General features: G+C 39.7%; 1 protein-coding gene across 8 annotated transcripts in view; it reads right to left on the bottom strand.

The window, feature by feature from the left end:
* LOC127066625 (hormone receptor 4-like) overlaps window positions 1–20,785 on the bottom strand; it is a 102,575-nt gene that overhangs the window by 4,925 nt on the left and 76,865 nt on the right. For 4 of the 8 annotated variants that reach the window (XM_051000548.1, XM_051000547.1, XM_051000549.1 and 1 more), the window contains exons 3-11: window positions 10,901–11,005; window positions 6,038–7,195; window positions 5,341–5,887; window positions 4,448–4,658; window positions 3,893–4,249; window positions 1,401–1,535; window positions 982–1,245; window positions 607–799; window positions 154–281 (exon numbers count right to left, since the gene is read on the bottom strand). In XM_051000548.1, the coding sequence (XP_050856505.1) occupies window positions 154–281; window positions 607–799; window positions 982–1,245; window positions 1,401–1,535; window positions 3,893–4,249; window positions 4,448–4,658; window positions 5,341–5,887; window positions 6,038–7,195; window positions 10,901–11,000 (3,093 nt within the window). In that variant the 5' untranslated portion in view covers window positions 11,001–11,005. Of the gene's footprint in view, window positions 1–153; window positions 282–606; window positions 800–981; window positions 1,246–1,400; window positions 1,536–3,892; window positions 4,250–4,447; window positions 4,659–5,340; window positions 5,888–6,037; window positions 7,196–7,991; window positions 9,887–10,900; window positions 11,006–16,376; window positions 16,869–20,785 lie in introns of those variants that run through there. The other 4 variants (XM_051000546.1, XM_051000551.1, XM_051000544.1 and 1 more) reach the window with 4 other exon arrangements.

Here is a 20,785-nt window from a genome sequence, read left to right as displayed (position 1 = left end):
CGTAATCTTTCTTTGTGTGTGCAAAGCGTAGACGCGATGTATATTAGTAATTATTTCGTATTCACATTATGTCATAAAAGTGTGATCAAAGACAAATCAAACGATTCATGCTTCAACCTCTCCCATTCCCCTTGCATATCTCATTAAACTTACTTCCGGCAACCTGACGAGAAGATCGTGAAATCGACCTGGTTGCTGTGGCGCACTGTGTTCGACGAAACTTCGCAGACAGCTCATGTACCGTTCTTGTATCTGTTCTAACTCCAGTGTACCTCCTCGTGCTAAGGATAATAGAAAAGAATAGATAAAATGTTTTGTTCAGTTTAATTTTATAATGTTATCATTCGAATCATAATGAAAAGTATTCGATTACAGACAGATTAGATTAATGTTTCTAATGCTTACATTTTGCATCTCCAATTTGCAGCATTATATAAAATAAAAAAAAAAAAAGAAAAAAAAACGAACAAACAGACAAACAAAAAACAGATCACCTTATGTATTATGTGTGATTACTAGTAATTAATTATTTCTATAATTGATCAAGTAGTTAATTATTTCTGTAATTAATCAAGAGATATTAACTTCTTTTACACATATATTTACCTTGCGAGAGCATGGTGATCACTTTTAGACAGACATATTCCTCCATCCGTAGCCTCACCCGCCTGAACATAAGCGTGACATAAGTTATTTTTTCCACCATGAGCCCTACGTCTTGCCGTAATTGGTCCATGGTTATCGGTCGGCCCATCATGCTAGTTAGGCACGTTTGCAGCGTATACATGTTGTTGGAAACCTGTTGGGAATAAATTATTGTTACTTTTTTTTTCCAAGGCTTAATAGTAGTATGATCTCGTCTGTGATCTGACCAATTAGGTGACAAATTATATATATTTGTGAAAATTTTATTTGGTCAGCGGAAGACGTTCTGATGACGTAGTAACGATAATGAAAAGAAAAAAAAAAGGAAATAATTACTTCTTGCATAAAATCCGCGCCCGTCTCATCCGAGGCCACATTGGTGAACTTGTGCTGACCGTGCATCGCCTGATAAGCGGAGGTGGTCAGCACGAGGAGTTCGTGCCACTTATGAGTGAGCAGCCTCGTGTGAACTTCAACCGGCAGCTCAAGGTAAAACGGTAACCTTTTGGTCCACTGCACCAACTTGTACACTATGCTGTCTCCTATTTGACACAGCTTCTCACTTAAATCTGATTTATGGTCCAGCAGCTCGTCCAAGTTCTGCGGTATGGAAAATAAGATAAAATCGTTATTAGAAAAGTACATAATATCATTTTAATCCTTTACTTAGTCCATTATAACGTACATACTTTAGATAATATAATAATACCGAATTACGTCCGATTAAACACAATACTATATTCTTATATTCTTACCCTTAACGTAGCAATATCTTGGAACTCGTCGCAATCTATGAGCGTTTGAATCATAGCGAGGGTCGCGTCCAAAGGAAATGCTCTATCCCTCGAACTACTAACGGCGTTATCTAGCCTCTGCCGTAGGTGTACCACCTAAAAAGAAAAAATACAAAGAAATCAAATTCGTCTCTATTGAATAAGAAAATCATTATCGAAAAAAAAAAATATTTGAATAGGTCGTTTACGACGATTATTAAAATCATCACCAACGTCATTTCCAATTCTTGGTCGTTAAAGAAACACGATTCTCGTTCAAAGTCGATCGACCTTTCTCACTGACCTTTTCACGTTATTTCCTTTAAAATACTTCCTGATGGTCGGTATTCTTGGATCACGCGAAAGGGAGAAAGAAAGAGAGAGAGAGAGAGAGAGAGAGAGAGAGAGAGAGAAAGAGAGAAAGAAAGAAAAAGAGAGAGAGAGAAAGAGAGAATAAAACGTAAAAACGCGGCAGTGGTGTTACAAAATTATATTATAAGAAATAAGAAGGGATCATTGTACGTATAATTTCTATTTGTTATTTTATATTTACGTATAAAAAAAAATTCTAAGTTATTCTCACTCGTAATAAGATTTTTCACGCACCCCATTGTGTATCGTGGGACCACGATGTCGCGTGGTTTGTTGACTGAAACTCCTCGAGGGTGGTGAGAAAGAGAAGGAGAAAGAGAAGAAGGAGAGGTAGATGGTAGTAGAGGCTATGATAGGGTGGGAGAACAACAAGGGAACACAGGAGAGGAGAAGGAGAAAAAGGCGGAAAGAGGCAGACGAAGGTGACTGGGAAGGAAAAGAGAGGAAGGGGGTGGGGAAGTGGTAAGAGGTCAGTGTCCCTTGCGCAGACTTTCACGAGTTACGAAACGGCCGGAGAACTGCCCGTCCTTGGCACCGGTTGTCGCTGATTTTCTATTGTCCCTAGCCGATCGTCATCGTGCTGTTTCACCTGGATGCTCCGGACTTTTTATAGATAGTCACTTTAATACGAATCTATTTCCATGATATCTATTTTACGAACGATGCCTCATGATAATTTCACGAATCATTAGATTGATCATAAAACGTTGTCTCTCAGAATCAAAAACTTATTAGAAGTTTAAACGTCTTTACATTTTCTTCGTGATTATGTCAAAAGAAATAAAAAAAAAAAGAAGAAAAGAGAAAAGAAAAAAAAAGGAGATAGTCTTTCTTTCGGATTTCTTTAATGTTTAACTTAATTGATTTCTCTTAGCATTATCGATTTATCATCTCTTCGTAAGAAAGATCTTTCATTGGTACTGGAGTAATATATTAGATATATAGAAAGGATAAAATGGAGACGCCGATGCCGATCAAGTCGGCTTTCGAGCGAGCTGCCGTTGCTGTCTCTGTTCGTTCTATCTATCGGCTTTCGTAATGTGGGAAACCTTGAGGCTTGCGCAAGATAAGTCGTAAGAAAGTGAAATTGCAGCGAAGAGTTCATTCATTTCAGGATCAACACGATGAAAGACGGGAACTAGATTTAACTTGCACGCGTGCGGGCGCGCGTGTACATTAGTTAGTATACCGAGTATCATCATATTTATACTATCTGTTATACGTTTCTTTCATTTTTTCTTTCATCTAACGCGTGCGTGAATAAATAATTAAATAGAAACATATATAATTCATTGCATTTTCTTTTTCTTTTTGTTTTTTATCGGCTGTACACACGTGTAAGAGATTCAATAAAAAAAAAAAAAAATCAAAAAAAGGAAAGGAAAATAAAAATAAATTCTATGACATTGAGCAGCATGATCGAACGTGAAAGTGTTTCTTTCATTTACTTTATTCTCACGGTAAACTGTTTCCAGGAAAGTGTCTTCTCTCGAGCGTATTATTATTACTATATATTTTCCGATAAAGAAACTTCTACGCGAGAAAATTGATAGAAGTCAACAGATTGGCAACGATTTCGAACGTCCGTGCGTCCTGCCGTAGAACGGTGCAGCTGTGTACGAAAGTGAAAGTGAAGATGCCTTCGGGTAGTTCTCATCAACGATCTCGAACGTATTCTACCGGTAAAGATCAACTTTTGTCGAGTCGCGCTCGATTTCTAACTGGAGCCGGGGAAAATAAATCACTTAAATTGCTAGCTTCGAATACGGAATGCTGTGGTATCGGTGATCTTTCAGACGTTGATTCGTATGTATTAATATCTGGTTCACAGAGAGCTATTCCTAGGGAAAGAGAAAGCGATGTCGTTTCGTTTTGATTTTGACGTTGCTCTTATAAGCCTATCGTGTCGATCGATCAATCAATGTAAAGTAAAAGGTAAGAATTGGATATAATAGCGATGGAAGAATCGTGATCTTAGTACTAATCGATCGCATAGATCAATGAAATGTAAGTAGAGCGTCAACCGACGCCATTGACGTTGGTTGATAATGACGACTTCTTTTTTTTATGAACACATAAAAAATATTAAAAGTTATAATAACCTCAGAAGGGTTGGTCAAAGCAGTCTTCAGGATCGTTCCATTGACGAGGTGGCCCGAATGGGCAGGGTGACTTGGATGGCTGGGAGTAGGTTGCGAGTTGAGCGGATCGCCCGACGAAATTTTGTGATGATGAAGGAAGCTACCAGCGAGCTGTGCGTGCTGTTGCTGACTGTGATGCGCAGCCGCAGCTGCTACCATGTGTTTGTCCAACATCGTCGGGCCCATGGTACCTTTATTGGCACCAAGGGATCCCGACCCGTTCACACCACCAACGTTACCGCCGCCACCCATGCCACCCATGTTCCCACCGCTCATCCCACTTCCTTTGTTGCTCTTCTTATGCTTCTTGTATTTAACCTGAAAAGTCATAATCGCGTAACTTTGTCATTTAATCCGATCACATAGTACGTAGTATCGCGTATGTCACGAATTGTAAGACTTTCTTTGCTTTTGTTTTTTTTTCTGATCTTTTCCTCTTTTCCTTTCTTTTTTTTTTGTTTTACTTTTAATACCGACGATTCAAAAGTCGTTCAGTTTAATCATTTTAATACAAACCTTATAGAGATTATAGACCGCACCGGAATTTCTTCCGCCAGGCATCCGGTCTTCTCTAACGGCTTGCAAGACCATACCCTGTTCGATACACTTTTTAAAGCGGCAGTACTGACACCTGTTTCTCTGTGCCTTTGTGATTTCGCAGCCACCTTCTGCTACACACGTATACACCCGCCTATTTTGTACAGTCCTTTTGAAGAAACCTTTGCACCTGCAGCAGCAAGATCGATCGTTGTTGTTTTTGAATCTTTTCTATTCTTTTTGTCTTCGTCTCGTTTTCTTTATTTTTTGTTTTTCTTTCGTTTCTTACATTTTACATCGCTTCAAATAACGTTTTTTGAATGAACACAGGAAGATATTCGCGATAAAGTATTAAAGTATTCATTTTTAATCGGAACGATTCAAAGGAAGAAAACTACGTAAAGTTTCTTCGTGTAAACATCGTCTCGTTACGTGTCAGACAACGGAGAACGACGAGGTAGAAATTGCGACGTTGGTCAGACAACGATACCCAGTGGTGACATCCAGAATTAATCTGGAGTATCCTTACGTAAATTTTCAAGAGATATTTTTCAAGGAGTATTTCTTCCACCTTGGATGGATATCGTCAGCTAGGGAGATGAAGCGGGAAATAGGTTGATAATTAAGAACTTGTGGGTTGTACTCTACTAAGGTTGTACCGTACTAAGAAGGTCCTTCTCTTTTTAATTTTGCACATGGTAATAGTTTGTTTACGAAAAGTAAAGTATACTTAAATCGTAGGATAGTCAATGAGGTTCAATCTGGAATTATCCGAATATCATCATCCACAGCTTGCATCAAGAATTTAAGAGATGTTCATAAAAGATCTCTATCGTTTTAGAAGTGACGAAAGAAAAGTAAAGGCAACTTACCCCTCGCAGGTGATAATGCCATAATGCAATCCCGTGGCTTTATCCTCGCAGATCATACAGATCATGGGCGTTTCGTCTTCCTCGTGTTCTTGCGGCGGTAACGGTGGGGCAGGTGGTGCGACCGACATTGATTGCGAGGCCGCCTCGGACTTGACGACCCCGCCGTTCCTCACCCAAGGCTGACTGGAGCCTGATGCCGTGAGATTGAGGGCTTGCATCTGCTGGGCAGCCGGCAGTTGCGTTAAATCGCCGGCCCATAGCCTCTCCATGTTGAGAGGTGGTCCGGACGAATAGGAAACGGAAGGTGGTTTCCCTCTGGACTCTTGTCCGAGGTTTAGGAGAAGTTGTGCCGCCGATTCCTCGGAAGAGGAACAAGAGGCAGCCGCGGCTGTGGCGGTCCACGAAGCCGCGGGTGGTGGTACAGGGTCCAAAGGTGGCGTTGACCATATCATAGTCCTAACGCCACCGATTTCTCCCATGATCACCGTGGGCGGTGGTCTGGGTGGTGCTGGGGCTGGTCTTTGAGCCGGTGGTTTCATTCCTTCGCCTAAAAATTCAAATAAACATTCAAAATAAACAAATATCCAAATGTTCTACGCGAGACGAATGGGCAAATGAAATCTGTTCTTGAGATAAATCAAAGGGTACATTGAGATAATATTCGAGTATTACCCCTCGTCGTACTAAATGAACTTACACGAAGACGACGTTGTGGTTGCCCCCGTATTTCCGGAAGTTCCACCACCGCTATTACCAGTTCCCGTACTACTACTAGAAGTAGTGCAGCTACTGGTGGAAACGGTCGCAACATTTTGTCCATAACTAACGGCACTACTTATTACGCCGTTCAATAGCCTTTGCGTGGCAAATCCCTGTACGCCGGAATTTTGTGACCAGAATTGATGATGAGCCAGGAGATGAGGCGGTACCGATGGCGCTCGCGCCCTTGGTGATGCCTGTTGCGGCTGTTGCTGCTGCTGTTGAGAGACGTGAGCCGAACCACCGGTAGGGCTCATGCTCTGGTTCGGATTGTATTGCGACGACGGACTGTTTCGGTGACTAGGCTGGCTGGACGTGTCCGTACGAACGCCGGAATTCCCTCCAACACCGCCGCTGCCGCCACCACCGCCACCACCACCGCCACCGCCACCTCCACCGTCGAAGACCGAATTGTCGGACTCCTCTTTCATTTGGACAGACGAAAGATCACCTTTGTCGGGACTCTCGCTCCTTGAGGACGGTTCTAGAGGCATTGGGGTCGTGGAGACAGCTTGAACGGGTGAGTAAGGCGAGGATCTGTTTGGTGCTGGTGTGTTGGAACGTTGCTGCTGCTGCTGCTGCTGCTGCTGTTGCTGCTGTTGGTGATGATGTTGCTGCTGTTGCTGCTGCTGCTGCTGCTGCTGCTGCTGCTGGTGATGGTGTTGCTGCTGCTGCTGTTCCTCGATAACCCTAAATCCCACCATGCTTCCAGCATCTGGGAAGACCGAATCAGGCGAAGCACGGTCCGAGCACGTTGTTTCGCGTAATTCCTGACCACCTCCTACACCTCCTCCTCCTCCAGCATTACCAGCACCTCCGCCATTACTTCCTCCACCTCCACCACCACTTCCACCACCACTCATGGCAGTGACTCGCAAAGGATCTCGAGGTGTTCCTGGACTCGGGCTGCCCAGGACGTACTCGCTCTTCACTTTGACCATGGGACAGTCCGGCGAGCCTGGCATGTTGGCGTCTGGCGACAGGGTCGAGGTATCCGCCATGCTCTCCCCTGGAGCAGGAAAGTTTATGGGTGAAGGTGCGTCCGCCGGCTGGATCCCGAGCGGCGAGCCTGCTGATCCGAGGGATACCGGGGAGTCTGAGAAATAAGGCGTTGGTGTCTCGTTTATAATCGGGCTAATTTTAACGCGTAATTCTCCTCGGTTAGGACACCTTATTATCGAATTATTGAAATCGATTACGCGTCATCGAAGAAAATCTCAAGTAGAAGAAACTTGTTCGTTCGATATCGTAACGATACTGATATCAAAGAGAAGACGATCTAATGACTATTCCTCAACTAAGCCCATCCTACGATAGAAGGAATATATCGTTATAACGTTTTCGAATCTAATCGACAGTTTACTTCGCGTGAACCACGAGACGGCTTAACGTGAGACGGCAAAGACAGAATGTGAGTTTCAAGGTGCGGCAAGTGCAGCTGCGAAAATCTCTCCTTCTTCTTTTCTTTTTTCCTTTTTTTTTATGGGACGCAGGAGAGTCACAGTACTACTTAAGTGACTGACACGAAAGTGTAATAGTAATTCGCGAAGTGTTGTGTCGCTTTGTTGAAAAGGATCTGGGGCTATTGCTAGTTCGTTCGTGTAGGTCAAGGAAGGAATGCAGTTGACAAGGCCGAGCCGTGATTGTGGGTACCTAGGCACCAGTTTCCATTCTATTAATAGTACGATCACGATAGATATCGGTACGTGCGGATCATTCGTTCGCAAAGGCATACACCGTATCCCTCTTTTCCCAACTAAAATGTCCCTTCGTTCGTTCAAAGATCCTATCTACTTCTTAACGGTTTACAAATTAATACTTTTTTTTTTCTTCATCGAAAAATCGTAAATTATAAAACTGAAGAAAAATTGAAATATAATGAGAATATTTACCGAAGATCGTTGGGTAGACGTTCTTCGAATCCAAAGTCTTGTAGTAATGATCGAACATAGTGTACGAGTCGAAATTCAATGGGAATCGGAAGTTATGCCGTAAATTGTAATAACTATCGTAAGTGGTATAATCATAATTATTATACGGATAATATGGGTACGTATACATCGAAAATCTTTGATAAGTCGTACAATGAAGCATTCTATTATAATCCATGTTCCATGGATTCCAATTTTCTCCGAACAAATGGTGACTCGCTGCGATGGATACGTTATTTCTTATTGGAAACGTCATTTTTTTTTATGTCTTGGATCAACATATATTTTCTATACAATGTTTTATACGATCAAATAATTTTTATTTTTATTTTATTATTGTCAATCTTACTTCTTTCTCTACTTGCAAATCGTCTCGCCTTTAGTCATTTCGTCATATGATTTTCTTCTCGCGTTAAGATCGTTAAGATCGTTTTATTTATGTGAAAGGATATATGTGGTCCTTAGATAATCACTTTTTAATATATTAAATGCACTTGCGATCGAAGCTACTGGTACGATTTTATTCGTGAACTTGAGTAGTAACGAGCGATATTAGTCAGACACAATTCGGAAACGTCGCATCTTCGTGCGATTAGTTATGTCTTTTTTTGTCTTTTACTTCGTATTCAAGTTATTTCAACAACTAGAAGTTTGCTAGATGAAAATTATTGTCACAATGTGTCTGTATATGTGTATATATATGTGTGTATATCTATATTAATATAATAGATTTCACACTCGATTTTCCTCGAATTAAATCGATTATAATCCACTGGATCACGGGTGATAAATTTGACAGTAATAACTTTTACATTTAGAATGATATATAATTTATACGATCCCACCACGATGAGTTATTACTATAAACTATGATAATGTTATATTTCGTGTTTGTATAATAATAAATCAAATATATAGATATTTTCCGGGCTCTCGTGGTGATAACGATAACGGAATTTATCGCAACACGGAAACGGATTTTTTATGTCATCGTCATAATATTATTTTTCTTTTTATTTTTCTTTCTTTTTCCTCTTTTTTTCTTTACTTGCTTTTCCTTGTTATTATTCTTCCGTATCCTTTTATATTTCTTCTTATGTATCGTTCGATAATATAAGTGAACGAACTGAGGATGATAATTCAGTCGTCGCTACTCTCGTAGTACTCCATTGACGATCGATTCGAAAATTCGTTTTGGTCGCGTCACGTCAAACGCAATTGCGTCGTTCTCTCTCGTTGAGCAGCGAGCGTTGACTGTTCACGTGTAATCGAGAGGGATCAATGATTCACCAAGAGCGTCGCGTTGTTGAGCGTATCGCGAACGGCGACGACGACGACGACGACGACGACGACGACGACGACGACGACAACGATGACAACAACAACTACCACGAAAACGATGAGTCTCGAACTAGCATATGAATGAATCAGTAAAGATTTCGAATATTGATCATTGAAATAAGAATAGGGAAGAAATTTCAGAAAAAAAGGAAAGAAAAAAAAAGAAAAGGAAAATAAACAACAACAACAACAACAACAACAAGAAAATTTCGATCACTTTAACGCGTTCACCGATCCTTCAAATCATTCATCTTCATTAACGTCTTGACAGAGGGACGATTGAGGAGTGAGATCTCTTCTGACGTACTCGTGAATGTTAAGATCGATTCCAGTAACTGTCTCTGACCTTTAACCGGCGCTAGGTCGAGGGTCATTGGTATCGTGCCGTTTGCAACCGTGTGTCGAAAAATCGATGCAGCTCGCTCAGCGTTCTCGCTTTCGAGACTCTCGCGAACGCGCGCTTCTTTGATACGAATCGTTTTCATACGACACACGTTGAACTATTCCTTTCCCGGAAGATTCGACTTTTGAGAAAATGAAAAAGAAAATATGAGAGAAATATATATATATATATGTATATATGTGTGTATATATATGTATACATAGGTACATAATGTGAATGTGTGTGAATATATATATATATATATATATATATATATATATATATAGACACTATGCTGATAAAGAGATGAGGAGAAGGACAACACGTGTTAACGCGAGTTCAAGCGAAGTCCAACTAGCACCGGTGCACATCCGGGAAACCGCGTGATACTCAACCCTGCACTGCCACCTACTACCTTCCTCTTAGTTTTAACCCCCCGCCTACACATTCTCTTCCTCTCACCCACGTCTCGACCTATCCTTGCTAACCAACGACGACGACAATGACAACGAAACTACGACGAAAACGACGACGACCATTCGTATTGTAGATGAGTTAAAAATCGTTTCTTTTGTCCTTTTTCCTTTTTCTTCTTTTTTTAGTCATCTTTTTTACTATTTACCCTTCCACTCTCATTATTATCCAAAACAATCGTGATCCTACATTTTTCTTCAGATCTATTTTGCGTGATTAATTTTCCCTATCGGTCACGATATCTGATTGATCTGATTGACAAAGTTATGGAAACAATAGTAAAAGATATGTTTACGTATCATAGAATTTGCAGTTTCTTGAAAGCAAGGATGAGGCTTATCCGTATCGTCTTTGATACCATCGACGAAGATAACCGGATTGAGTCGTTCATAAAGGATTACCAATGATAATATAGATCCCTAAGGAGGAAGGAACGATGCGCTTTGATATTCTGCAAATGTCTAATTACGTAGTTCCCTATGCGTTGGAATATTGCGTTGACGATAATTAACGTATTCGTCTTCGTCATTCGTTGATATAAAATGATTATTATTTTATTTTTTACGTGTCCTATTTTCTTCTTCGTAATAAAAGTGCAAAGAAAAGGAAGAAGAAGAAGATGAAGAAGATGAAGAAGAAGAAGAAGAAGGAGAAAAAAGAGTTGAGTTCTTACCGTCGCTACTACATCGGGAGTCGACCTTTCTCCTTTTCAACTTGAGGTCTTGAAACAAGCTCATGTTGTCTAGCTCACACGGGCTGCTCGTAAGGGTCATAATTCCTGCAACAAATAATTATACATTATGAATTAACGATCACAGATAGAAGACATTTTTATCTAATATATCATAGAAAAATGTAACGAATGTAATTTAATATTCTGATCATATAGGTACATACTATTTAGTGTCAAATGAAAAATAATAGTTATTACTTTTTTTTTATGAGTGTATCGACTCTAAAGAAAAATCGAGAGAATGTTAAAAGTAGAGAGCACGCATTCGAGATTACAGTGAACGCATAGTTTGTCATTAATTCCTCTTTAGTCAATAGCAGACAATTGGATCGTACGTGGTAGAATATCGTTTTGCGGTGTAACGTGCAAAATTCCTTTATATCTACGACGTATCGCTTAGATTACATAGGCGTTACGACTTGGCAAGCTTTATGGGGTTCACGGGACCTCCGGTTTCTTCGGAACGTACGACTACTCTCCGTGCAACAATGTTAAATAATGCTATAATTGGAGGTCGAGCCTAGGCGAGTCAGGCCATCGTTGCTCTAACCGAGAGATCACAATAAACGGATGTACTGGGTGTCCAATGATAATGTTATTACTTTTTTTTTTTTAACAATTTAAACAAAAAAAAAAGACGAAATAAATTTGCAACTTCTTCTTTCTTTTTATAAAAAATATTCATTTCATCTATAGAATCGTTCATTTGTAGATCGCTTTTTATCTAGTATAGTATCGTATTATAAAAAAAATAAAAATAAATTTACTTAAATAATCTCTAATATTTTTTCAATAATATTTTGTTATATAAAATGTTCTTGTAACATAATAGGTAATACATACACACACACACATATACATATATATACCATTAACAAATATCTATAAAATTACAGTTACGAGTCAGTTGCATCATGTCATTTTAATAACACTTCATTCTTCCTTTACTTCTTTTTATTATTCTTGTACTTAATCTCTGGTATCGTCATTCTGATAGTAATAACTCCATTACGTTATCGTTCAAACGGTCTGCGAATAATTAGGTACACGGTACGCCTGCTCGAAGGATCGGCTTACGAGTCTCGTTTTTATGGCGTCTAGAGAACCGAACGAGACGAGTTCACTTCTACTTTTGGGTCATTTTAATCATACCGCAAGATCATCGTCGTCGTAGTTGTCGTTGATGATCGCACTCGTAAAGTCTGCTGACTCGAGAACCCTTTGATCCATCGTCAACGGGTCAAGAAAAAGAGAGAGAAAGAAAGAGAGAAAGAAAGAACAACTATGTTGTATGCGTTGGTGAATGAATGAATGGGTGTTATCAAGACGAAACATATTTTATAGGAATGAATTATTATATATGCAAATGCTTGAACAATTATATATATATATATATACGTGAGTTACGAATATTTACGTATATTGTATGTAACATGTACGTAAGTATACTTCTTTGCATAACTCCACAGATTAGTTTCTTCTTTCTTTTTTTTTTTAAATAAAACTAGAACACTCTTTTTGTATCGTTCTTTCGAGATTGGAAGTATAGTGTCACTCGTAGATCTCGAAGTAGTGAAAAGTCATTCTTCTGGAAAGTTACTTTCCTCGAACGAGATCATTGGAAAAGATTTCTTTTTTCGCGATGGGTAGGCAGAGTGGTTGGGTGAGGAATTAAATCGTCAAACGTTCTGTATATCGGTCGTCACCATTGGAAGATATTTTTAATGCGTCCGATCAATGCCGAGAATTTAGGTAAGACGGCCTGCGCCTTGAGAGAGGGAGAGAGAGAGAGATAGAGAGAGAGAGAGAGAGAGAGAGAGCCTTGACTTCTTGATAAAAATTTCACGCAAGGACATAGACGCGAATAATGATTATAGCGAACGAAAATAATTATGTTTTGTAATACGCATAACAAGTAAACAATTATTTTTTCTGTTCCCTTGTTTTTCTTTTCCTTTTTTTTTCCTTTGATTAGTCAAGTGCTCGACAAAAAACGAAAATCATTATTCCGACTCGAATCATTAAATTTCTTGGCATTTTTATTATTTAAATACGTTCGAATCGAGACCAATGAAAAAAAGAAAAGAGTATAAATACGTACGTAATGGAAGATCGTAGAATATAGACAAGATTTGGAAATAAAAAATAAAAAAGAGTAAAGAAAGAAAAGTAGAAAAATCATTCGTGTCTATTAAAAAAAGAAAGAAAAAAAAAAAGAAAAAATGGTGTGAACGGTCCTTAAGCCGGCCTGTGTCTATCGAAGAGCCACGTGGGCGAGAGCAGTGTGTGCGTTTATGGTTAAGCGCATACGACGACAGATGGAGTTGCATGTGCACTCATACAGTGGGACGCTCGCGGGCGTTGGCATGCGCGAAGAGGAGAAGAGAATACGCGGCGGTAGTTTCGAGTGAGACGGCGAGAGTGAGAGGGATATATATATACATACATCATACATACATACATACATACATATATATATATATACGGTAGCGCGCATCACGTATCTATACACATGCGCATTTGACACGAGAGTATTATTGGAGAGGGAGTGAGTGCACTCGCTTACACATATACGATACTCTTTCTCAGTTTCCTCTCGTTGAGTATGTATGTGTGCGTCCGTATGTGCGCGCATACGTGTATGTATATACGTATGTAGAAATGCGCGTGTACGTGCCGAAGCCGGGGTCCTTGCTCCCTGCCGCCGTATGTGGGTCAGCAGTCTCACACACGTTGCTATTCTTGCGTAACCAATGCATGCATACGACCGAGAGCCGACGCCGCCGCCGCCGCCGCCGCCGCCGCCACTGCCGGCGTGCACATGCACACACCGAGACGGAAAGTGCAGCCAATGCACTAACCTACGGTCTCTTCTTGAGAGGCCGGAGCGCCGACGACTACGCGACGACTACAAAGACTACAAGTAAGTAGTCTCTTTTGTCGTATGCGTGTTAGGCTCCGCGTGTTAGCCTAAGCGCAAGCTTCTTCTCTCTCTCTCTCTCTTTCTTTTTTTCCTTCTTTATTTCTCTATGTCGGCCAAGCTTTTTCGAGTTTCGCGTTCCTCCCTACGAGGCATTCGCTCTATTAGACACGACGCTATGCCCGTTTCAAGCTACTGCGAAGAGAAGCTTCGTATTACGTTCCTCTATATCTTCTCTCTCTCTCTTCCTCTCTCTCTTTATATACATCCGATATTTTTATTTTCTTTCATTTTGAATTTTTGTTTTTTTTTCTCTTCTCATCGATCCACCGTCCAGTATTATTTTTGTTGGGATTTCTTCTTTTTTTTTTAATCTGATTATAAAAATAGAGAGGGAGAGAAATATATATTTTCATCGATTATTCTCTTATGATTATATATTGTTATTATAAACTCCGATCGCGGAACGGCACGTCCGATTTTATGTACCATGTAGATTTTACCGCTATAGGGACCGTGGACGGTGAAAGTGACTCTCCCACGCCATGACATCCTATGACTATGCCTCCCACCATTTTCTTCTTCTTCTTTTTCTCTTCCTTTTTCTTCTTTTTATTCTCGAGTATGATAATGGTCTCATAGTATCCATTCTAGGATAATCTATCTCTTATTGCGAAGAAAACAAATTATTTATTTTGAGGACTACGTCAGAAGAAATATGTTATGCATATATATATATATATATATATATATATATATATATATACATGTAGATGCAATAATATTCATGAAACGCGGATGTAGATATAAAGAACGGAAGGAGATACGAAACACTTTGTTTCTTATCTCTTCACACTTGGTACCGTTAAAAACGACGACACCCGTTAAATTCCATCTTATCCAACAAGCGGTTCTTTCTGTACTAATCGCACAGGTATAAAATAATATTTCGCATTGTGAGCGAACGGCCAATTTCGACTGGCGTCATTATCTGACGAATTATTTCCCGTTATTAAAATATTTATCAAAACATGAGTGACACAACAAACAGGATGTATATTAATAAAACATATATACATACGTAAATATATCTATGTGTCTGAGTATTTAAAATTCGAATTAATTATCGAATATTTTTTCCCTCTCTCTCACGATATAGCACAACAAATATCTCTCACGATATAGGACAACGATATAAGACAAAAATAACACTCGACATAGAATAACAACAAGAATAATTAATATCCTATTATGATAAATCCTGAAGAAAAGATCGATTGGAATCGTGTAATCATCGTCGGGGGAAGGGAGGGGGCATACCTACTATCTTCGTCAGTACGGATGCTCGCGAGTTGCTGGCAGACGGCAGTGAGAGAACGGGCCAGTGAGAGTTAGAGACACCGGTACATTGAACCTCCGCAGTGAAAGTTTCTCTATTATACCACTGGCCTTACCTTACTTTTCCTACGGCAAGCCTTACCATGTTGTGTCATAAGCTACTATAAGAGAGAGAGAAAGAGAGAGAGAGAGAGAGAGAGAGAGAAAGAATGAAAGAGAGAGCACCGTAGAAAGATCGAAATTCGAGTTCTCGGCCTACTACCGTTACAAATTACGATCCGTTATTTTTAACTACATGACTGACTAACGCTCGTGTTCTCTTTCAAACATATACGACACACATACGCACAACATAGACATATACATGCACGTACATTTTCGTTTTCGTCCCTATCCCTTCTCCTATCTTTTCGTTTCTTCTTCTTCTTCTTCTTTTTATTCTTCTTTTCTTTCCGTTTCCGTTGAATACGCATGCCGGTCGTCCGAAACACAAGCGACGATTTCAAAATCAAAAATTCTTTCATCGGAATACGTTTCTACGAGTTCAGCGAATTATTATCTTTAGAATTTCTCATTGGCTTTGTCGATATCTGACGTTCGACGTTTGCTTTTTCTTTTAATTATATGCGAGGAGGAAGGAGGACGGACACTTGAATGTCGAAGTTTTGTCTGTTACGAAACGATCGAGTCTCCGTTTCTCTCTTTCTCTCTCTTTCTTTTTCATTCTAGGAACTGTTGCAATTTGGAGCAAACGGAAGAATCCCATACTTTCAAGTTTCTAATCGTTCGTGCGATCGACCGTGGCTGAATCGCCGCACGATAGCGATCGCGTAAATTTAACTTCCGCTTTTAGCGGAGAAAAGAAAGAAAGAAAAAGAAAGAGAGAAAGAGAAAGAGAGAGAAAAGAGAGGAAGGGAAAGAAATAAATTTATCCTTAACTTTCTCGTCCTCGTAAACTTCTCCACATAATCCAAGATATGACAGTAAAAAAAAAAAGAAAAAGAATAAAAAAATAAAGAAGGAATAAAAAGATCGAAAAAAAAACGAAATCATTTTATAAGTAGATATGAAAGATCAGTCTCGATCGGTACCCATGATCTTCTGGAATATCTTCTCGTTATAGAGAGATATTATAATATTTAAAAATTAATATCGTACCTATGTGACGGCCTTGTTGCAGGACACTCATGTTGGCGCACATTTTCTATTCCCAGAAAGAGGAACAATGAAGGGGAGTAGGATTTTCCTAAAATCCTATTGTATCCTTTTTTCTTTTCTAGTAAACACTACATAATAATACACAAAGCACGTAATCGACGTCGTAATACAATCAGATTTGTTATTGATCACCGAGGATAAGATAGATTATTGAATGGAAATATTCGACAACACGGAACGATAAGTTTTCTTTCCATCGCTATTTCTTTTTCTGTGTTTTCTTTTTTCTTTTCTTTCCAATATCAAAACAAAACAGATGAGTAAGGATCAATAACAATTTTCACATAACAGAACGTCCTTTCATATTCTTATTTAAATCGATAATCACAATGACGATCGAACGACGCAATGAAAGACGTAGGTAACTAACTAAATATACGCGTTTCATTCGACAAACGACCACGAGCCGAAGTGAACGCCTCGCGAAGCCCAAAGTTTTTGGGGCAGGCAGTTGTGTGCGGGCCACGCGATCCACCGAACTCATGGATCCACGTTCAGTATGCCGTGGTGGTGGTGGTACCGGTGGCCTCGATACCAACCGAGATCCTCCAATCCCAACCAAGCCCAATGCCAAAAACTCGTGGCGCGTGTAAACGAGAACTTTCACTCTCTCGTAGTTACTCGTTGAACCGTACGGCCACGGTTACGAAGGTGGATCTCCAGGTGGAGATCGTATACGAGGAGGTGAAGTGGGGAGGAAGGGGAGGTGGGAGTCGAAGGGAGGGAGGGAAGTACGGGAGGTTACGGTGGAAGAAGGAGGGGGAGGAAGGAGGAGGAATCGCCATGACATTCGATCACGGTCGTTACTACGACTCGAGATTCTGCGTAGAGAAAGAGAAAGAGAGAGAGAGAGAGAGAGAGAGAGAGAGAGAGAGAGAGAGAGAGAGAGAGAGAGAGAGAGAGAAAAAGGGCTCCTGTCTTTGCTGCTGCTACTGCTATTGCTACTGCTACTGCTGCTGCCTTTAGAACCGTGCTGTTTACGAACAAAACAGGAAGCGTTTTGACGCAAACGCGATGACGAAAGAATTTCTAACGAGCATTACTCCGTCTCCTCACGTTTCTTCGTTTCAATACATCCGAAGAGTTCTCTCTCTCTTTTTTTCTCACACACTCTCTTTCTCTTTACATTATTTTACTTAAGTATCTAAGTTTAGATTTAGATGTTCTTCACGTTTCCACGTACGAAGTTATATATATAAAAGAGTGATAATCGTAAAGGGTTAATCGTAAGGGATAAATTTGCGAATAAAAAATCGTTGCGTTTGTAATAATAAGTTCAAGTTGAAGAATGAGAGAGAGAGAGAGAGAGAGAGAGAGAGAGAGAGAGAGAGAGAGAGAGAGAGAGAAATGGAAGATTCCTTTCTCGCTCGAGAGGACATCGAGTGTGTTGGTTACGTAAGGATGTGTGAGAGAATATAATGTACAAAGTAACTGTGAGAAAGAAATATCGTCTTCTCCATATACGGACTGCACCACTTTCGTGATACTTTTCTCATCGAAATATATACATATGTACGTATGTGTACGTACATGTATACGTATGCAAGTAGTAGATATAGTGATCGAAGAAAATTAAGAGAAAGAAAAGGAAAGAAAACAAATAAAAGGAAGAAGGGAAAGGAAGAAGAGAGTTCATCCTTCGTCCGTAGATATTGCAGTTTCACTCTCGATATATCGAGAACGATCGAGGACGGTGGTCTCTCTCTTACGCGATAATCGTTCGAAGAAGATCGACCGGGGATCCGTATATCCTGGATCGAAGTGAAAGAGGGAAGGAGAGGTAAGAGGGGAGAGCTGGATCGACCGGTGTTTCACTTTTTAACCGATAAGAAAGTAACGAAAGTCGTCGATGAAAGTTTCGGACGGTGTCGTGTCTGCTGGACGAGCCAATCGAAGAGTGCAGAAGAAGCGGAGAGAGGAGGAGACACAGGGTAAGTTGTGGTCCGTTTTAAACGCAAGCCGCGTATTTCGTGCGCGTATTTATTCGACGAAAGCAAAAGTACGAGAGGTGGAGCAGAAAGAGGACCTTGTGAGAGGCGTCATCGTCATATCCTCTTTTTTTTTCTTTTTTCTTTTTCTTCTTCTTCTTCTTCTTCTTCTTCTTTTACTTGTTTTTTTTTCTTTCTTCTTTTTCTTCTTCTTCTTTTTTTTAATATCTTTCACGGTGTCTCTCTTTCTTCGACGATACCGGTTTTTTGGTGAAACGATAGCATCTTACAGGAAGATCGAACCCGGTGAAAACCGTGTCCTTCGTCGAACAGAGTTTTACGTTACGTCATTCCACGGTGTATCATTTTTATTTACATCTGACCTATCTCCGTTCTTTTACCGAGAATCGGCGACTTTTTCTTTTTCTTTTTTGTTTTTGTTTTTTTTTCGTTTGCTTTTTTTTCGTTTCCTTTATTCTTTTTTCCTTCGTGCGTTTCTCTATTCCACAATAATTTTTAACGACGGTAACGAGCACTGTTAACTAATTTCTGACTAATTAGTTTCTAACGTTTTAATTTCTTTTCTGTTTTTTTTTCTTTTTTTTTCTTTTTATTTTCCTAATCATCCCATCGCCACTTCGAATTTATTATCTCGTTCAATTGGATTTCCTGCAATCGGATATTTAATTTTTCTTTCTCTCTTTCTCTATCTTTCGCCTTTTTCTCCCTTCAAGTGTATGCTACAAATAAGTAGAAACGGATCGTCCGAGTAGGCCACCTGTTGCATTGTTTTAACACACCATATGACGTGGGCGGTACGTTCGAAAGGATCCGCGCTCAATGTTTCGTCGCGCCTCAAAAAAAAAAAAAGAAAATATCTTTGCGATGACTGTCATGAAAACAAGAAAAATAAAAAAAATAATGATGCTGCCTTTCTTCATGGACCTCTTTTTAACGCGTCCAACCCTCGATGTGATATCTTCATTCCCAAGAGAGAGAGAGAGAGAGAGAGAGAGAGAGAGAGAGAGAGAGAGAGAGAGAGAGAGAGAGAGAGAGAGAGAGAGAGAGAGAGAGAGAGAAAGATAAGACAATTTAACTTCTTCATTTTATCTCATCGTAAAGATAAAGAGATAAGAAAAAAAGAAAGAAAGCATATATCAAATATCTTTCGGATTCATTGATAAAGTATCTCGCGTAAATTTCATCGTAACTTCTATATCAAATATCTACATAAGATACATTCGTTCAATTTTTTTTTTATTTTAAATCATATCTCTTAATTTACATTTTTTTCCAATGTACCGAGGTATCAGCGAAGATACCTTGCGTCAATCGCTCATTTCTTTTCTCGATTGATCTTAACGGATGAATCAAGTCTTTTTTTTTTTATTTCTTTCTTTCTCTCGTAAAATTTTGGTTACTCTAGTAGACCTAGACAAACGCCAACGTTGTTCGCGCCAATACATAGATCAGCATGCGAATGCTTGTGCATTTGTACGCGGCAGTCGGTGTGGGCAGTACTGCAGTTGTTCGTACCAGCACGTTGTGAGCGGTTGGCCATGGCATACTTACTAATGTCAATCACACCGGCAGGCATGCACTATCGTGCGTACATGCGTATGTGTGAGCGCGCGCGTGCGCCCGTACTCGAGCAAGCATGAACGTTCGCTTACCGACACGTACACGCCTCTTGTTTCCCCTCCCCTCCTCCCCTCTCCTCCTCATCCTCCTCCTCCTCTTCCATCTTCTCCTCCTCTTCCTCTTCTCCTTTTTCTCCACCTCTTCTTTCCTCTTCTTTACTTTACTCTCAAGCAGACCCTCGCAGTCTTTTGAACTTTAACCTCCCATAATTTCCTTGATAATCGATATCGACTCGAACAACTGCGAGTCTTCGATCGACACCCGAATTCATTTGGCGATCTTATTTTCAACCTTCAAGTTCTTTGCGTTATCGAAAATGTAAATATCTTCGGTGTATTGTTTTATAAACAATTTTTAATATTTTTATTCACATTTTTATTCTGTTAATTTTCTTATTTTCGAAATGGTCGAAAGTAAGTACTTACTTACTTACTTACTTACTTACTTACTTACTTACTTTTCATTAGACGTTTTTGAGTTGTGTTTAGATCGTTGATATCGTGTTTGTGATTTTTTGTTGCTTTTTGTTGTTGTTGTTTCTTTCCAATATCTTTCATGCGATATTCTCTGTTGTTCATTTTTGATAATCTTAAGTATTACGATAAACTTTGACAAGCTACTTTGTCGATCGTATTGCGATACTGCGAGCACGCATGTAGCGAGAACATATTATCTGGGAAGTCGTGAATACTAATCGCATTCATTTAGATATATGTATGTATGTATCCAAGTTGTTTGACTACGAATGATCGTACATATATGCATACATACATACATACA

This window comes from Vespula vulgaris, chromosome 10 (assembly GCF_905475345.1).
Source record: "Vespula vulgaris chromosome 10, iyVesVulg1.1, whole genome shotgun sequence".
Lineage (NCBI taxonomy): Eukaryota > Metazoa > Arthropoda > Insecta > Hymenoptera > Vespidae > Vespula > Vespula vulgaris.
Note: the sequence above shows the minus strand (reverse complement) of the source record. Positions and strands in the feature narration are given on the sequence as shown.